The sequence below is a fragment of the Echiichthys vipera genome, assembly GCF_963691815.1.
Source record: "Echiichthys vipera genome assembly, chromosome: 14".
Taxonomy (NCBI): Eukaryota; Metazoa; Chordata; class Actinopteri; order Perciformes; family Trachinidae; genus Echiichthys; species Echiichthys vipera.
Window position 1 is genome coordinate 28,116,083 of NC_139839.1, and position 15,398 is coordinate 28,131,480.

The 15,398-nt window shown below is 40.3% G+C and overlaps 2 protein-coding genes across 2 annotated transcripts in view; both read right to left on the minus strand.

Annotated features, from left to right (window-relative positions):
* The window catches only part of jhy (junctional cadherin complex regulator), a 41,574-nt gene extending 32,461 nt beyond the window's left edge, over positions 1 to 9,113 (minus strand). The window contains exons 1-3 of the mRNA XM_083927530.1: positions 9,033 to 9,113; positions 7,102 to 7,573; positions 3,510 to 4,239 (exon numbers count right to left, since the gene is read on the minus strand). Of these exons, the coding sequence (XP_083783656.1) occupies positions 3,510 to 4,239; positions 7,102 to 7,463 (1,092 nt within the window). The 5' untranslated portion in view covers positions 7,464 to 7,573; positions 9,033 to 9,113. The remainder of the gene's footprint in view (positions 1 to 3,509; positions 4,240 to 7,101; positions 7,574 to 9,032) is intronic.
* A 748-nt stretch (positions 9,114 to 9,861) lies between these two features.
* On the minus strand, positions 9,862 to 14,890 carry hspa8 (heat shock protein 8). The gene is made up of 9 exons (XM_083926802.1): positions 14,792 to 14,890; positions 13,194 to 13,403; positions 12,313 to 12,518; positions 12,076 to 12,228; positions 11,410 to 11,965; positions 11,073 to 11,275; positions 10,678 to 10,876; positions 10,369 to 10,601; positions 9,862 to 10,294 (listed from the first exon to the last, which is right to left on the minus strand). Exons 2-9 carry the CDS (start codon positions 13,396 to 13,398, stop codon positions 10,097 to 10,099), a joined length of 1,953 nt encoding a protein of 650 aa, XP_083782928.1. The 5' UTR covers positions 13,399 to 13,403; positions 14,792 to 14,890; the 3' UTR covers positions 9,862 to 10,096.
* Between the last annotated feature and the right edge of the window lie 508 nt (positions 14,891 to 15,398).

Genomic DNA, 15,398 nt, shown 5'->3' on the forward strand with positions numbered 1-15,398 from the left:
ATCATTGGCTGCCATACTCGACCACATCATGTTACATCAATTTACTGTTTCAGTTGTTCCTAATGTACCGGTTTGTAGCATGGAAATATGTTGTGTTAATGCTGTAATGAAAATCATTTAGTTAACTTCAGGACTCCCCCTCCGCGGCAGAGGACCATCTGAGTGGATCGATGCTATTGACGGGTTGAAGACTTTTCCCCTGAATGCCACCAATTCTGTGAGCTTGAATAGGTGAAGGTCACAAAGGATGTGTGGATCCAGTTGTAACATACCTATCGGCTATCAATAAGTGTGTTTGTGATTGCATCTAATGCTACTGAGGTGCTACTATTATGCTAAGAGGAATTCAGGGTACTGTTGGTCAGACCACCTAGACCGAATTTATGTTAGCTGTACGGTCTTTTGTCTCTAGCTCTTAAGGACATTCTTATTCTTTTGGTGATTAACTAAATATTACATGAACTCATCAACCAAATAGGGGAATCTTTTTGAAATGACAGAAACCCTTTTAGACATTTGGTTGCCGTTACAGATGAGCAATGGTGATAGAGCACTTGTTTGAAGATCAGGAGCAGGTGTCAGCAGTGTACACACTCACACACACAAACACTTTGCACCTCTCACTTTTACCCATTCCCCCTGCCATTGCCTTTTGTTACCCATTATAAACATCCCAATCAGTTGAAGCAAATGATCAAACCCGTATTGCATTTTGAGCATGGTAAGCTGTGTAATATCTTTTTTTTTTTTTTACTAAATTGGGAGGCTCGTAATTGCTTCTCTGCAAGACGATGTCACAACAAAGTCTGGCAATTGCAGCAAGCTGTATTACCTCCTGTACCCGGGAAACATCTGCTTTTTGCAATGAAGACTTCAAAGGGGCTGTGGATCTTGAATTGCATTTAGCTGCTATTGTGGCCAGTCCAGGTAATCTTGATTAGGTGTTTAGACTGAGGCAGGGTATACAGTGGCAGAGAGCTCCCCAGAGCTTTGGTCTAAAGCTATTAAAAGATTGTACATTATGTTGCCCTGGCTTTGAAGTGAGGGCCTGCAAGAGGAGTAGGGACTCTAAGGGGTGAGTGCAATAGCAGAAGATTGAACTGCTACTTCTGTCTTTATCAAAGGAGGCCCAAGCTCCGATGAGGCCAATCATTGCTACTGCTACTCTGCCACTTGGTCAAGCTAAACATTTGCTGCATTAGCAAATTGTGTACATTTAATAACACGTCTAATTATCGCAAGTTGCCTTCAGATGGCCACACTTCAAAAGAACAAATGGGGTATTTTAAAGGGCCTAATAACAACTGGCTTGCCTGGACTCATATTGATTTGTGAAACTGATGTGATTTGTACATGGAGTGCTGCTATCATTTGCAAGGAGCTGCAGACAAGGAAGGATGGGAGGAAGCACAACAAGCTGTTTGATAAAAAATGTGCCGTTGTGCATATTATGAAAAGGTGTTTCCGTTTCTGACCTTTAATTACATTACCAAAAATACTGAAGAAAGAGGAGCACAAGATTGTGTTACATGTTCCTTTTTTTTGATTGTCAATACTTCCAAACTCCATTCAGACCAAGAGCGATAACTAGAAGATGCTGTTTAATAACTTACTCAGTAGACTCAATTGAACTGTTTGTGTATTTGATTTTGGTATGCATTTGAACTAAATGTACCTTAAGTGCTTGCCACTGAGTCACTTAATTCAATAATTACTCACTAATGCAGGTCGAAGAGAAGTCCCTTGATAAATGTATCTAAAGTATATTGGATCTTTTGTTTTTGAGAAACCTACTCATGTTCATGTGTCAGCAAACCAATTATGAACTGTCAAAGTTCAAATGCCACGTTTATTGTTTTGAGGTTGGCTTATCCCAATAAATGTTATGTTAATCATGGATTGCAGTTTTACATGGATAATTTTTTAGTTTGTCTGTCTGTTTCTAAACTATGGTTTAAAATGATATTGCTTTAAGCTTTAAAGCTGATTTCAGATCAGCTTTGTTGATACATTGTACTGTTGCCGTAACAATTCATAGATTAATCCTATGATGAAACAAGAAATAGACTACATGCAAATGAGTGCCCCTTCTTTTGTACCCTATGTCCCCCATTAAGTAAGACACATCTCTAGGCAGACAGGGCAATGGAAAACTAATAAGCAAATTCAGAGGGAAATGACAAAACACAAGGGTTCCGGAGAGGGAAAGGCTCTGGCTCTGTTTACCACTGCACAAAGCTAACGGCTCTTGACTATGTAAATGGTGATGATATGAGACATTGTAGAGGGCCGGGGCTCAGATGGTTGGGCGTATTATAGCCAGCAAACAGTCTTGTGGCCCAACAAATGGGGGATGCGGGCCATCCCACCAATTATGCCACTGTGCCAGGTGCAGGGATGTCTAAGAGCCTATTGGTAACCATGCGTCTCTGATGTTCTTGTTGTACACATCAACTCGTAATAAGCACTGCATAGCCAGACATGGCTCTTTTCATATGGTGGAGAAGAAGCAGATGAAAACAGCGATGCTCCTCTGCCAAATTAATTTTCAGACTGGGTCAGGGTAAAAATCACAAGATATTCACTTAGTTGTCTGAGATGACAATAAAAGGCATATAGATACCAATAATCTTACTAGACGAGCATACGCTTGGCTCATGCAGAAGGAAAAAAACAAGGAATCACACAATCTTGGCCTTCATTCTGCTCAAAGGAAAAACTGCATTCAAGCAACTGGCCATATATAGTGTCTCTATCTATGAATATACTGACACTTGACTTCTTTTCTTATCACTTAGGTGCAACGTTAATAAAGATCTGAGAAAAATACAAAGAGACGTGTTGTACTGTACTTGTACTAGAACAGACTTCTGTGTTTAGTGAATGTAGCCAGGGCTCAATGGATTAACTCATTTCAAAATCTGCCACAGCAAAAGCAATACTTACTACCAAAAAAACACAACACCACAATCTTGCCAGTAGCTATTTGGGCCCAATACCCTAATCAGAACTACAACCAGAATCTGCTTTCCAACAAACAGCAAATATATAAAATATATATTGTATATACAGTATATACTGCATGCTCCCATGGGTACACACGAACAAACACACACACACACACACACACACACACACACACACACACACACACACACACACACACACACACACACACACACACACACACACACACACACACACACACACACACACACACACACACACACACACACACACACACACACACTTTGCTCATCTATCCCCAGTAAAACCTAATCTTAAGTCGTGTAAGTGTAACAATCGCTCGGCAGTCCAAGAATCATAATCAGTGTTAGGGCAGCTCCTTGTGTCTGTTTCTGTCATTGCAGCCTTAAGAAAAGCCCTGTATATGAGTGGCCATTACAGAGCTGTCTATAAGTTTGTTATTAAATCTCAAAGATCAAAGTATCATTCAGTGATTTTAACCACAAGCAGACATTATTGGTTGAGAGAACTTATATACACACCTTATTGACATTATGAGGCATCTCCTGCTTCAGTGCATACACACTCACATAGGAGCCACATTTGGATGTGTTGCGCCCCAGGGTTACTTTGTTGCGTTCCACTATGTCCTCAGGCAGCTTTGCTAGCTTTTTGTTTAATAAAACCTTTGGGAATGTGGATGTGCTCATCTGCTGCATTTGCGTAGGTCCTCCTTGCGTGTGTCTCAGTTCTTGGCAGGTCTTAAAATCTTGGATGAACATATTATCCTTATCCTTGATCCACTCAGGACACCTGCTAATATTTTCCCCAGCATTGTCACAGCTGTTTTCAGGCTTCTTTCTGACTCCTTTCACTGAACTTTTGTCACTTTCATTTTTAGTGAAAATGTAGGATGGCTTTGAATAGTCAGCCTCTGGTGATGTCGGTTTGTTGTGACAGTGGGGAGATGTTACTGAACTAGTCTGATCGTCTTGTAGGTGTAAGCGGTATGGCCGGCTAGACTCATTGCCTTCCATATAAGGAGAAGTCAAGCCAACAGCTGGACTTGTATCGGCAATGTATCTATATTCTCCTTTTATCACCAGTCCTCGTCTGTCACCACATGACTGTCCACATTTCGCTTGAGGGACTTGGTAATATTCCACAGCAGAAATCTGTGTAATCTCATTACAGCGGCCAGCTCCCCTCAGGTTGGTCCTCCAGTTGGGGTCATAGCGTAGGTCAGAATAGGCGTCATCAGTGAGCAGCTCGCTGCAAAGTTAAATAAAGACAATGACAATATAGACCAAATGTTTAACATAAGTAACCTGAGTCTAATATTTGAATCAGTTAAAGCTCCATTGCTAAGCTTAATCAATTGTGCAAATAGAAGATAAGAAATTACATTAAAATTATCAAAAGAATAGATAGTATAGTCTCAATCATATCACTAGTAACTGATTAACTGTTGGTAAGCAGCTTATTATAGAAATGTCCATATCCAAAGGAAGTTTAAGAGACACCTGAATGTCATAGGCCTTTACTAAGAGGTCAAAGGAACAAGAGGCATTAGACCATTATTAGAATGATGATTTCCTCAAACAAAGAGAGCTAGGCCCTATCACAGACTTCTGAGATTGAAACAGATGAGAGGGATTATGTGCCTGTATTTACAGATAATTTTCGTATTTTCACCTTCGGCTCACTAATGAGAGTGTATTTGAGAGCTACTAGCGGGGGAATGGTTCACAAACGGCAATTTTCAGCTTATGAAATGGCTTGAAAATTGCAGGCTAAAATGCTCTTTCTGATGGTGATGAAAAGATCTCATTAAAATAAATAGCAGAGAGCCTCTTTGTTGTGCTTACTGGGAGGATGAGGGAGGCCTAATTCTCCTGCCGTTATGTTGTGCGTCGGGGGGAGGGTTGCCTAGGTGTAGGGCCCTTCACTTCGATGAGGCCAAAAGGGTAAGGGATGTCTCTCTAATGACTCAGACTCAAACAAGTTGGAGAATGCATTACAGACAACATGCAGCTTTAACGTAATGCCTCCAACACGGGCAATACACCACAGCCTAATATTTCTTGGCCATGATACAGACACCTAAATACAAAAGGCAGTGAAATATTGTGACAAATACTGAATGGGAAATTGAAAAAACTGGCCTTACAGACTATACTCAAATATCCTTTTGCAAAATTTTGAGTGAGGTAGGTGTAAAATATAGTTAAAGGGATGAATGGAGTTGGTTAAATAGGAATATTTTGCTTGAATGAGGAATGCCCATTGGGTTTGTAAACTATGCAATGGCAATATGTGAAAAGGCTTACCCGCTTTGAGGAGGTGAGGACTATGAGAACATGATGACGGCAATGGGACTGCCTTGGCTCTATGAAATGGAGCCTTTTGTGAGACTATGTCATGGTCATATTCCTCTGAAACAATGTACTTTGTTTCAGAAACACACGGACACACACTTGGTGGGCATCAATCTGCGCGGGTTAATGACAGGGAAATGGGAATGGCCCCTTTTCTATTTTGGAGGGAAATTACTATCGAGCCGTGTCGGCAGGAAAGAGAAGGGGAAACAACAGTATGAGTCACCGAGAGTGTGTGGTGTTGTTCTCACCATAGATGCCTACCTCTGCTCCTTCAAAAGAGAGAAAGAGAGATCTCCTTTTCAGTAACAATGATCCTTGTTAATGGACCATGAGTAACCACTTATTGTGATCCAGCCAAACAAAACAAAAACCTAATTTATCTCAAATGAAAAGCGTTATTCTGAAAGCACCTGAGTTAGGCCGTTCTCACTACAATGTACCATCGGTGCCTGCATCTCATTAAACAATAATAATAATACGAAGAACCACTTCATTGTTAAGTGATGAATGAAAGCTATTTATCTTCTATCATCCGTGTGCTGTTTAAAAGCAAAAGGTTTGATTGCTGATGCCATTCTCCTTGCTGTATTCCATCTAAGCAGCGCTATTATCTGCTTAATTTCAATTAATTTGTCACGGACAGTGAAAGTGACAGTCTAGTTCAATAGGCAAATTGAACAAGGTCGGGCACAAATCTCACTATGGTGAATAGCTTATATAATGCCACATGTCTATATAATTATTGTGATAGACAAGGCTACACTCTCAATAATATAATCAGAAAATAACAAAAAGGTTATTTTCTTTATTTTTTTCAAAAAGAAATGAAGCCTGCAGGATCTATTTTCTTTTTTCAGTCCTCAACAGTTGTGCCACTAACATAGATTACTGCCATCTACTGGCCAAACTGCATAACTGTTTACTTTGTTATGTCGGGTTATAATAGACTTTGATTTGACTTAATATGTTGGGAAGCAGTTTGTCTTTGGGCCCTCTGCAGTCTACTCAGTGGTCACAAACTGTGATGTCAGTCCATAGTACATTCAGCTGATATTCCATGATCCAATTCCAGTAATCATAGCCTTAGAACAACCTATTTCTATTTTGGAAATAAAAATCAAATTATACCAAAGCTCTGAAGCTTGTTTCATTCTTGTGAAGCACACTGTTACTGAATAGATTGTGTCAGAGTTTGTGCCAATGATAAATACCATGTGACTGATGAAACCTGATGCTTCATACATCACTGGTGCATTAATAGCCCGTATAATAGACTGTATAAATCTTTTATACAGTCTATGGGTGCATCAGAAAGCACTTCATTTGCTCCCCCCCACAGTTTGAAAGTTTTGCAGCTAAACTTTGTTCTGGGCACATAAACAGAAAAGACAATAATTGAGAAGTATGGCAATGTATAAAGACACACTCGTATGTATGCAAGTATAACATTTCCCCCTGATACCAAGTAATATTGTAATAAAAGAAATTAGCTAATTTAATCATTTTCAAATCACATTGTAATTTAAACTTCACATTTAAAACATTGTGCCGTATTAACACATTATTGCTTTGATTTTTTTAATGAGAAAAAATATAGAATATTGTCAGTCCTATCTTCTAAGTTCTAACTTTGCCACAGGGATACAGACGTGGGCTCAGGGTTTGTATATGCCCTGATGTTACTTTTAATAACATCATTGAATTGCCACATCAAATGAGTTGCACTTTGCCCGCCATAAATTTAGTAACTTACCTTGTTCCTCTTCTTTCATCTATTAGTGTATCCAAATATGCATTGGGATGTGCTGCTATATCAAGGCTATCATAAACCTGAAGATCTTCAGTTTCATCATAATTTGCGTCTCCTTCCTCTCTACCCTTCTGCTCTAAGCTGTCAGCTTTCTCCATTTGATGTAGAATATTTTTGTTTTGATCGTGGCGACCTAAACGCATGTGTAGCTGTTGCTGATAAGCTCTCTCCTGGGCCAGGCTCTCTGTGTCAGACTCAACAGAGTCCCACTGGTCGGACAGAACTGCTTGTCTCGGAGAAGGATGCCGCTCTTGCTCAGTCTTCAACCCTTGAGACATCTCTTCATGTTGGAGTTCTTCAGCCATGTTTATGTTGAAGGTGGACAGTGTGCTTCATGAAGATCCATACCATACCATATATGTGGTCGGCAAAATGTTATTGTAGAAGCTTGCAGCAGGATGATAATTTACAAACACTGCAAACAAATAAGAAAAAAGATAGCTTTATTGTACAAGGAGCAGAAGTATGTCAAGCATTCATGTATTCATTCATGGCTTTGAACTGCACATTTCTACCTTGGTAAAATGCAGGTGATTTATCAAAAACCTCCTACAGGTTTCGTACACCTTTTCCAAGGTCAAATTCAAGCACTTCCAAGGTCCATTTTCAAGCTAAATCCTTAAATTTTCATGCTTAAATCCTGTTAAAGGAGAGTTGGTATTATGTTATAAACAACTAAAACTGTTTTGTTAAACCAGAAGGATAAGAAATACAATAATATTTCTATTCTATAGCTATTTGTTGTGAAAGAAATGTGGATATAATTCCAAGCATTTTCAAGCACTTTATCCCAAATCCAAGCACTTTCCAAACCCTTGAAAACACAACATTGAAATTAATCTTCAAGGATTTCAAGCACCCGTACAAACCCTGCTCACAATGTGCATTTGCATCAGTCACTGAATGACTACACTAAACATGTTATGGCACTGATAGGTGTTGGCTCAGGTGGCTTGTTTTACCAGTAAAAGAGATAAGTTCAGCTTCATTTTAGCAGCCAAGTCGGAGATACGAAGCACTGGTTGTAATGTCACTGACTTTACATACCCAGCTTTCTAAATGCTTCGACATGATACAGAAAAGCACAGGTGTTATTGATATCAGCCAGGACTCTGTTCTGGTAAATGACCCAGTAAAGCTTGCACAATAACAGCACCCTGAAACACATAAGTGTTATACGGCCGTCATTCATGGTATTTACGCTGCATCTGTAAGAAATTAATATTGAGTAATAGAAAGAAGCAAGTGAAAAACAGCCGGTCGGAGCAGGGAAAAAACGGGTTCATGTTATTGATGTAGTCAAAATGTCTGCTAACAAAAGCAGGGTTGCATAACAACCAAAGACGTTTGAGAAAAGAATTACTGCTTTCCTTTGATAAACTTTGCTATTAACGGGGAATAGCCTACACATTATTGCCACCTCCTCTCGTCCCATGCAGACCTGTAGGACTCAGGTGGACCTTAGAACTATACTGCATGTTTGAAGGTAACCGTGTGTAAAACTGGGCCACTGATACCAAGTGAAAAAGACAATGTGTCTCCAATAACGCTCCCAAACTAAGAGAAGGAAGCGAGAACTGTGGAAAGCAGTAAGGTAGCGTTAGGAAAATTAGTTTTCTTGTCGACATTATAACCAAGCGTAAGCGTGTAATTAGTATAAAACATGGTCTAAAAGCGACACGTAAACTAGCTTAGCAGCTATCGTATATTTTGCCACACGTTGAGGTAAAAACAAAAGAAACTTTAGTTCAAACCACGTAAGTATATCTACTGAATGTCTTGCATTTACAATGATGAAAACAGAACTGGAATACGTCGTGTTAAACATTACATAGAAACATAGAAAGTAAATCAGCGAACTTTCGGATATTCACCTGTTTTCCTATCAGTACTCTGCAACGCAACCATAGAAACGCCGACGCACCACATCCATCCGACGGATATATGCTGCCTTCAAGTGCTCCGGATAAAAGCTCCGACTGTGGACCACACGAGGTCACATACGAATACACCGTGGGTGCATGTCGCTTGAGACATTTCGTCAAAGCCGGAAAACAAATCAATAACTCCGTTCCACCCGCCTTCCAGTAAGCCATGCATCGCCATCTGTGCAGACCACACCCAAATGTGAGACAGTTTTGTATTATAATACGGTTATATTATAATGCCGTGTATTCATGTGGTATTGGTAGATGTCGAATTGGTGTCATAGCCTTTTTTAAATTGCTATAGACCTTTTGAATGGAATTCCATTGCTAGGCATTGGTCTTTGTTGACTTCCTGTCAGCTGATATATTCCACATTCACCGAAATAACCTTTAAAACATTTAGAACGTTTGCTTACCGATTTAAAAATGTAAATATTTCTTTAACAAAAAAAACAGTAATCTTAAGTATCACCCCATTTTACACTTTACATGCACTTGAAATACTGCATATAAAACATCTTTACAGAGATCAGATTCTCACATGGAGAAACATTTAGGAATTTCAACTGTCAGGTTCCCTCTTTCATCCCATTCCTGTAACTAAAGCTGGTGATCTTTCCTTTTTCAAAAACACCATTTTAGTCACTTCACTAAAAGCAACACAGCCAATGTAGACACTTGCTGATCCAATTTTAACACAAGGCTACTACCTGAATCATTCTCAGCTACAAGATTAAGGGGTCTGCAGTGCTTTTAACAAAAATAATGATAGACAGAGGGTTAACAATCTTTATTGTCAAGGCAGTGACACTCAGAATACAAAACATTTTACCAGAAGTGTGAACCGACAGCTCAACTGTGCCATCCAAGTTTTTCCCCAGTGTCGCAAACCATGCAATAAGTGAGATTCCTAAACCCACTTTTTTTCCTTTAAATTACACTCTTCAGCCTGTGCTATAAGAGGGTTACTTTCTTAAAAAACATCTTAGGAGTAGCTAAGCGATGAAGGTTTAGTCAACCTCTTCGATAGTTGGTCCAGAGGATCCACCGCCAGGTGCAGCACCACCAGAGCCAGGGAAGCCACCAGGCATGCCTTCTGGCATACCACCAGGCATGCCACCAGCACTCTGGTAAAGCTTGGTGATGATAGGGTTGCACACTTTCTCTAGCTCCTTCTGTTGATGTTCATACTCATCCCTCTCGGCAGTCTGCAAAAGACGGACATTTTAGGGTTCTGCCAATTCCTATAATGTTTTTAAAAAAAACAAGGATGGATGTTTACCTGGTTCTTGTCTAGCCAGCCGATGACCTCGTTGCACTTGTCCAAAATCTTCTGCTTGTCGTCGTCACTGATCTTGCCAGCAAGCTTTTCATCCTCCACAGTTGACTTCATGTTGAATGCATATGACTCTAGACCGTTCTTGGAAGACACCTTGTCACGTTGGACATCGTCTTCAGCCTTGTACTTCTCAGCTTCCTGGACCATGCGTTCAATGTCCTCCTTACTGAGTCGACCTGGGAGCAGGTTGAAAATTGTCAGATGTTGTATTGCAGTACATTTAAGTTAATAGGACTTCAACTAAAAACTCACCCTTGTCATTGGTGATGGTGATCTTGTTCTCCTTGCCAGTGCTCTTATCTACAGCAGAGACATTCATGATGCCATTGGCATCAATATCAAATGTCACCTCGATTTGGGGGACACCACGGGGAGCAGGAGGGATGCCTGTCAGCTCAAACTTGCCGAGCAGGTTGTTGTCCCTGGTCATAGCACGCTCACCCTCATAAACCTGTTGAACGCATTTAGGGTTAAGCAGACAATTTTTGAAAGTGTCTAAAGTTTTGACAATTTTATTTCGCTCAGACATCCAAGGAAGGTCAGGGCCATCTTTGGTCTTTGGGACCTCTGGTGGAAACTACGAATGGCAGGAATAAGCGTCATCACTGCAAAATTGAAGAGACTGGTATAATTGATGTTGTGCTTACCTGAATGAGCACACCAGGCTGGTTGTCAGAGTAGGTGGTGAAGGTCTGAGTCTGCTTGGTAGGAATGGTGGTATTTCGTTTAATCAGCACGGTCATGACACCTCCAGCAGTTTCAATACCCAGGGACAGAGGGGTGACATCCAGAAGCAGCAAGTCCTGGACATTCTCAGACTTGTCACCAGACAGGATGGCAGCCTGGACAGCTGTAAAAAAACAAAAAGAGTACATTCCTTTTTAAGTTAAGGTCATTAAGGCCCATGACCCCCAGCTGCTACAGCTGTGTTGCTTTCATTGAAAAGAAATTAACTTGTATGTTTATCTGCCCAAGGACACTTACCAGCTCCATATGCCACAGCTTCATCTGGATTGATGCTCTTGTTGAGCTCCTTTCCATTGAAGAAATCCTGGAGCAGCTTCTGGATCTTGGGGATACGGGTTGAGCCACCGACCAACACTATGTCATGAATCTGCCCTTTATCCATCTTGGCGTCACGGAGTGATTTCTCCACAGGGTCCAAGGTGCCACGGAAGAGGTCAGCGTTGAGCTCCTCAAAACGAGCCCTGGTGATTGAGGTGTAGAAGTCAACTCCCTCATACAGAGAGTCGATTTCAATGCTGGCCTGGGTGCTGGAAGACAGGGTGCGCTTTGCTCTCTCACAAGCGGTGCGCAGACGACGGACAGCTCTCTTGTTGTCACTGATGTCCTTCTTGTACTTGCGCTTGAACTCAGCAATGAAGTGGTTGACCATGCGGTTGTCGAAATCTTCCCCACCAAGATGTGTATCTCCAGCAGTGGACTTTACCTCAAAGATGCCATCCTCAATGGTCAAGATGGACACATCAAAGGTGCCACCACCAAGATCAAAGATAAGGACATTCCTTTCTGACCCAACCTGAAATTAAAGTTCACATTTTTAAAAGCTATTCAATCATGATAGACTTGCTCAATTTGTTCATATTGGAAATCAATCATGTGTAACTGGAATTGTTTCAAGTTTCCTACCTTCTTGTCCAACCCATAGGCGATGGCAGCGGCAGTTGGTTCATTAATGATACGTAGAACATTGAGACCAGAGATCGTACCAGCATCCTTAGTGGCCTGGCGCTGGGAGTCATTGAAGTAGGCAGGTACCGTAATTACAGCATTGTTGACAGTCTTAAAAGGAAACAAGCCACACATTAGACAAATTTTATATCAACGGTTTTAGTTTTTTGTTCTTAGCGATGCCAAATGACATACCTTTCCGAGGTAGGCTTCAGCAATCTCCTTCATCTTTGTCAGCACCATAGAAGAGATCTCCTCTGGGTAGAAAGATTTGGACTCACCCTTGTACTCGACTTGAACCTTGGGGCGAGTGCTGTCATTGATGACATTAAACGGCCAGTGCTTCATATCTGACTGCACAACATTTTCGTCAAACCTGCGGCCAATTAAGCGTTTGGCATCTGCAAAAGACAGTGTATTTTAGAGATCTAAAAGAATTGCATTAATGTCACTCAGAGATCCAAGGAAGGATTATGGCCATCTTTGGTCTTTCAATCGCTGGTGAAAACTGAATAGCAGGAAAATAGTCAGTGACTAAGTGCTACCCTAGTTTACTAGGGTTATCGAAAACATTGACATTTCTGTCATTCGTGTCCCCTGATATGAGCTTAAAAAATTAAAGACCAGCCAACTGACAGGTGCCAGTCACTGTGATGGGTTACATTTGGAGGTGCAAACGTATACATTTGATTTTCATTACTGATTACTCAGAAATACTTTAATAATTCCCAGGGGGAAATTATTTAAATTATTTATACCATCAATCTTTCTCAATTGGTTGTTTGGTCTATGGATTATCAGACAAGGTTGAACATTGTTTCAGTGTTTCCCAAAGCCTTTAAATGTCTCATCCACAACTCAAAGCTATTCAATTTACTGCTAGCTTAATAAAAAATGAAAATCTAATTTGTAAAGCTGAATTCAGTAAATTATCAATTGATTAAAATAGTTGACGATTAATGTTAAAATAATCAATCACAGCAGCTCTAATAGCATGATGCCTTTTGTCAGCAGATGACTAACAAGAATGTGAGATCACAATATCATTTTACAAAAAAGAAAAGAAAAAATCGTACCGAAAACTGTGTTAGTGGGGTTCATGGCAACCTGATTCTTGGCTGCATCACCGATCAGCCTCTCAGAATCTGTGAAGGCCACATAACTGGGTGTGGTCCTGTTGCCCTGATCGTTGGCAATGATTTCAACTTTGCCATGCTGGAAAACACCAACACAGGAGTAGGTGGTCCCAAGATCGATACCAACTGCTGGTCCCTTAGACATGTTTCCTACAGAATTAAAGGAAAAGGGTTAATGTCAATGTTATCATTAGATAACGATGACCTGGACAAATGAGAACATTCGCAGGCTTAATGTCAATGATTAAATGACTTTACACTTTAAAGTCAAGGCATTAAAAACCCTGTCGACGCATAACACTGCAGTACAAAAACCAGTTAGAACTGTTGGACATTAAAGAATTGTACAGGATAAGTATTAGTCGTGAGCTTACTGCAACGACCTCCACCTGTAGTGCATTGCGAAATGAACAGAATTTTAACACATCAGTTTAAATGCTCTTTTTAATCTCCACTTCTGCAGCATTTGCAAACGCCAAACATTAGTTTTATTAAGATTGTTATTACGCGTTTCATTAGAGACCCCAAACAAAGCCTGATTTTTGCAACAATATATTACTAACACATGGCAAAACATATTCTTTAATGGTTGAGCAATTTTCTGATTTATGAAGTGAAAGACCCAATATCCTTTCTGTAAATACATTTGACTATGAATGTCAATACACATAAGCACATTTAAATTACCATATTTAAACGATTTCTAATACAATATAATTGTATTAACGCAAGTTACCAACTGGTTTCTTACAGTTTCATGCAGAGAGCAGTTGGTTTAATGTTTACTCTTTTCACCTGTAGTGCAAGTCCAATTTTTTCTCTTTGCCTATTGACTTAGTTGCTAAATGGACATGATATCTTAGCAAATAGTATTATCTAGAACAACAAAGTGAGTAATAAAATAGTCATTCACTTCACTTCTCATTTTAAGTGAGTTAAACAAGGACCATCCAAACTGCATTTTGTGTAGCGCTTGTTCTGGTCATATGACAGATGACAAGTTTAACAGATTGGCAGACCGGAAAATGAAAAAAAAAAAAATCTTCAACATGCAAACATACCGATTAAGATTATTGGGCCGCCCATACAATGGTTCAACCTAGCTGGGATATCTACAGAGAACGTAAGACGCATGGCGATGCTTAGACATATGTTCCGAAGTTGGAAAGAAAAAAAAAAAATCAACCGGAAGTGCTCATTCTTGAGCGCTCGACACTTTGCCCGAGAACATTCTCGAATGTCTCAGAATGCGCCCCCCCCCCCCCCCCCGCTAAGTAGCTAAGCTACCGTTAGCTGAGGTTGATGGTCGTGAGTAACGTTAACGTACCACTTAAGGGAGCATATTAATTAATTAATCCTTATATTGTTAAATATCTATATCGTTTACACTCTACACCTGTTATACAAACGTAAAAAAGCCTAACGTTGCCGACAGTGAGTTAGCAAAACGCTAGGGTTTTCACCCCATTGAAATAACACACGAGGGGTGTGGGGATTTTACTAAAATATATATTGTGACTAGTACAAAAATAACTTACCGAATTGTTGGACCGAAGATGATTTTAGGTGTTGGGTTGGAATGGACAGTGGCGGGGCTGACTTGTCCTTGCCGGTATGAGAGGGGAAAGGGAGGATGGGAAGTTATCCGAGCTTTATATATGGCCGGTAAAGCAACCAATCAGACGTCGACTCTTTGAGTCTTTCTCTCACGGTGCACCAATGATGTTCAGTATCTTTGATGACGCGATAAATGATGCGGCCTACTTCCTGTTTTATTACCGTATTTCATAATCACTGTGAATGGCCGGCCGCATGGTAGAAGACGATAGCTTCCTTTGTCTGATGATATAAGATGTAGTCAGGGCCTTACGACCCTTTCAACCGAGATTTCATATCCATAGAAAGTATTTATGTGTGATTAGACAATATCATGAGTGTATAGGCATTATTTAACTCTGTTTCGGGCTGATTGAGGAAGTAGAGGCCGGCAGGGGCGATGTTATCCATAGGTCCCTGAACGTGGCTAAACCCGTAGGCCATTTTTCTCCGCACATCTATCTCTGCAGTGCACGAATACTGCAATCATACCTCACTAAATCCACTGTAAACGAATTCACTTCATTTATACTCTGCTCATTTTTTTGT